The following is a 1,883-nucleotide window of genomic DNA, read 5'->3' as shown; positions in this document are numbered from 1 at the left end:
TCTGCAAACTGACTGAGGGTGCACTCGATCCCCTCGTCCAGATCATTGATACAGATATTAAACAGAACCAGCCCCGATACGGAGCCCTGGGGAACACCACTTGTGACTGGCCGCCAGCTGGATTTAACTCCATTCCCCACAACTCCTTGGGCCCGGCCACCCAGCCAGTTCTTTACCCAGGGAAGAGTACGCCCGTCCAAGCCAGGAGCAGCCAGTTTCTCCAGGAGAACGCTGTGGGAAATGGTGCCAAAGGCTTTAGTAAAGCCTAGGTAGACAACATCCACAGCCTTTCCCTCATCCACTAAGTGGGTCACCTTGTCGCAGGAGGACATCAGGTCAGTCAAGCAGGACCTGCCTTTCCTAAACTCATGCTGAGTGGGCCTGATCACCTGCTTGTCCTGTACGTGCCGCGTGATGGCACTCAAGATGATCTGCTCCATGACCTTCCCCAGCAGTGGGGTCAGACTGGGAGGCCTGTAGTTCCCCGGATCCTCCTTCTGGCCCTTCTTGTAGATGGGCATCACATTTGCTATCCTCCAGTCAACTGGGACCTCCCCGGTTAGCCAGGACTGCTGCTAAAGGATTGGAAGTAGCTCGGTGAGCACTTCTGCCAGCTCCCTCAGTACCCTTGGGTGGATCCCATCCGGCCCCATAGACTTGTGTGTGTCTAAGTGGTGTAGCAGGTCGCTAACCATCTCCCCTTGGGTCAAGGGGACTTCATTCTGCTCCCCGGCTCTGTCTTCAGGGATGTTTCTGAACATATTATATAATGAGTCCTGAGGTCAAAAGCAATGAGAGTCTATGCCAGCTGTGGATCTATTATCAAATGACCATCTGATAATCACTTTGAATCAAAGTGGCCAGGAAATGTAAAGAAAAAAATAAGTAGCAATTGCCATTTTCTACCAGAAAAGCTTTTATTATAACGTTCTTCAACCATTCACCTAGCATGTTAGAATTTGGGTTCAATTTTTGCAGGATTCTGTGTTACTTGAATGCACTCTCTCTCTTCACCTCAGGTACCTAAAAGAGAAGAGTATGATATGCCAGCACCTTCATAGTCGAACTGTGAAAAAAACAGAGACTACAGTTTGAAGTGACTGACCTGCTGCGAATACCCACGCACCGCCTTTTCCAAAGGAGACTCAGTATGTTCGCTTGAATGTGTCATGACTGAAGGGCACTGGAAGCACAGGGGTGTTCCAAGTGCTAAAGTTTCTCTGGAAAATTGTGCAACCAAAACTGACCACGCTCCTCTCCAGCTCTGGAATGCAAGTGGGGAACCACCTAAGAAGATGCACTAGATGGACCAAAAGACAGATGCTCAATTTAGTTTGAAACTAGATGGGGGAAAAAATCCTGTGAAAAGCACAAGGCTTTAAAAGTTACTAATATACAAAGCATTACCAAAAGTCTAGTATACAAGATAAATATTGCAATAACCAATGTGTTAATAGTGCAGAAAATAGAAAAATTAAGTATTTTGTTTTCCTTCTACTAGAGAAACCTTTAATTACATTAGTGGCAAAAGTTAGTTATGTATCTAAGATTGCAGTTAGGCTTTTCACCTAGCTTCAAAAAAAAAAAAAATGAAACCTGTACAACAGACACCTGAAATCCCACTGGCTTCAGCTTAGTAAATGCTTAACTTGCTTAAGCTCTGAGCTACAGTTAGAGAAATATAAATGGAAACCCTCCTGTTAAATAGCTACTCAGCTCTCAAACATAAGAGGGTATTTATAGCCGAAATACCTCTTGAACTGCCAAGTGAGAACTCTAATGAAATACTGTTGCATCTGCTCGATTGGGTCCTAGAAGGCATCTCAGCATTTTTGTTGTTGAAACAAAGAATTCCGTGTTACTTGCCGTGTTTTACATTTGAA

The 1,883-nt window shown here is 45.0% G+C and overlaps 1 protein-coding gene across 1 annotated transcript in view; it reads left to right on the top strand.

Annotated features, from left to right (window-relative positions):
* Positions 1-1,095, top strand: part of RASSF6 (Ras association (RalGDS/AF-6) domain family member 6) — a 15,931-nt gene extending 14,836 nt beyond the window's left edge. The window contains exon 10 of the mRNA XM_009324880.1: positions 1,020-1,095. Within this exon, the coding sequence (XP_009323155.1) occupies positions 1,020-1,095 (76 nt within the window). The remainder of the gene's footprint in view (positions 1-1,019) is intronic.
* The last annotated feature ends 788 nt before the right edge of the window (positions 1,096-1,883 follow it).

This window comes from Pygoscelis adeliae, unplaced genomic scaffold (genome assembly GCF_000699105.1).
Source record: "Pygoscelis adeliae isolate BGI_AS28 unplaced genomic scaffold, ASM69910v1 Scaffold316, whole genome shotgun sequence".
NCBI lineage: Eukaryota > Metazoa > Chordata > Aves > Sphenisciformes > Spheniscidae > Pygoscelis > Pygoscelis adeliae.
The sequence above is the reverse complement of the archived record's forward strand: the minus strand, read 5'-3'. Positions and strand labels throughout refer to the sequence as shown.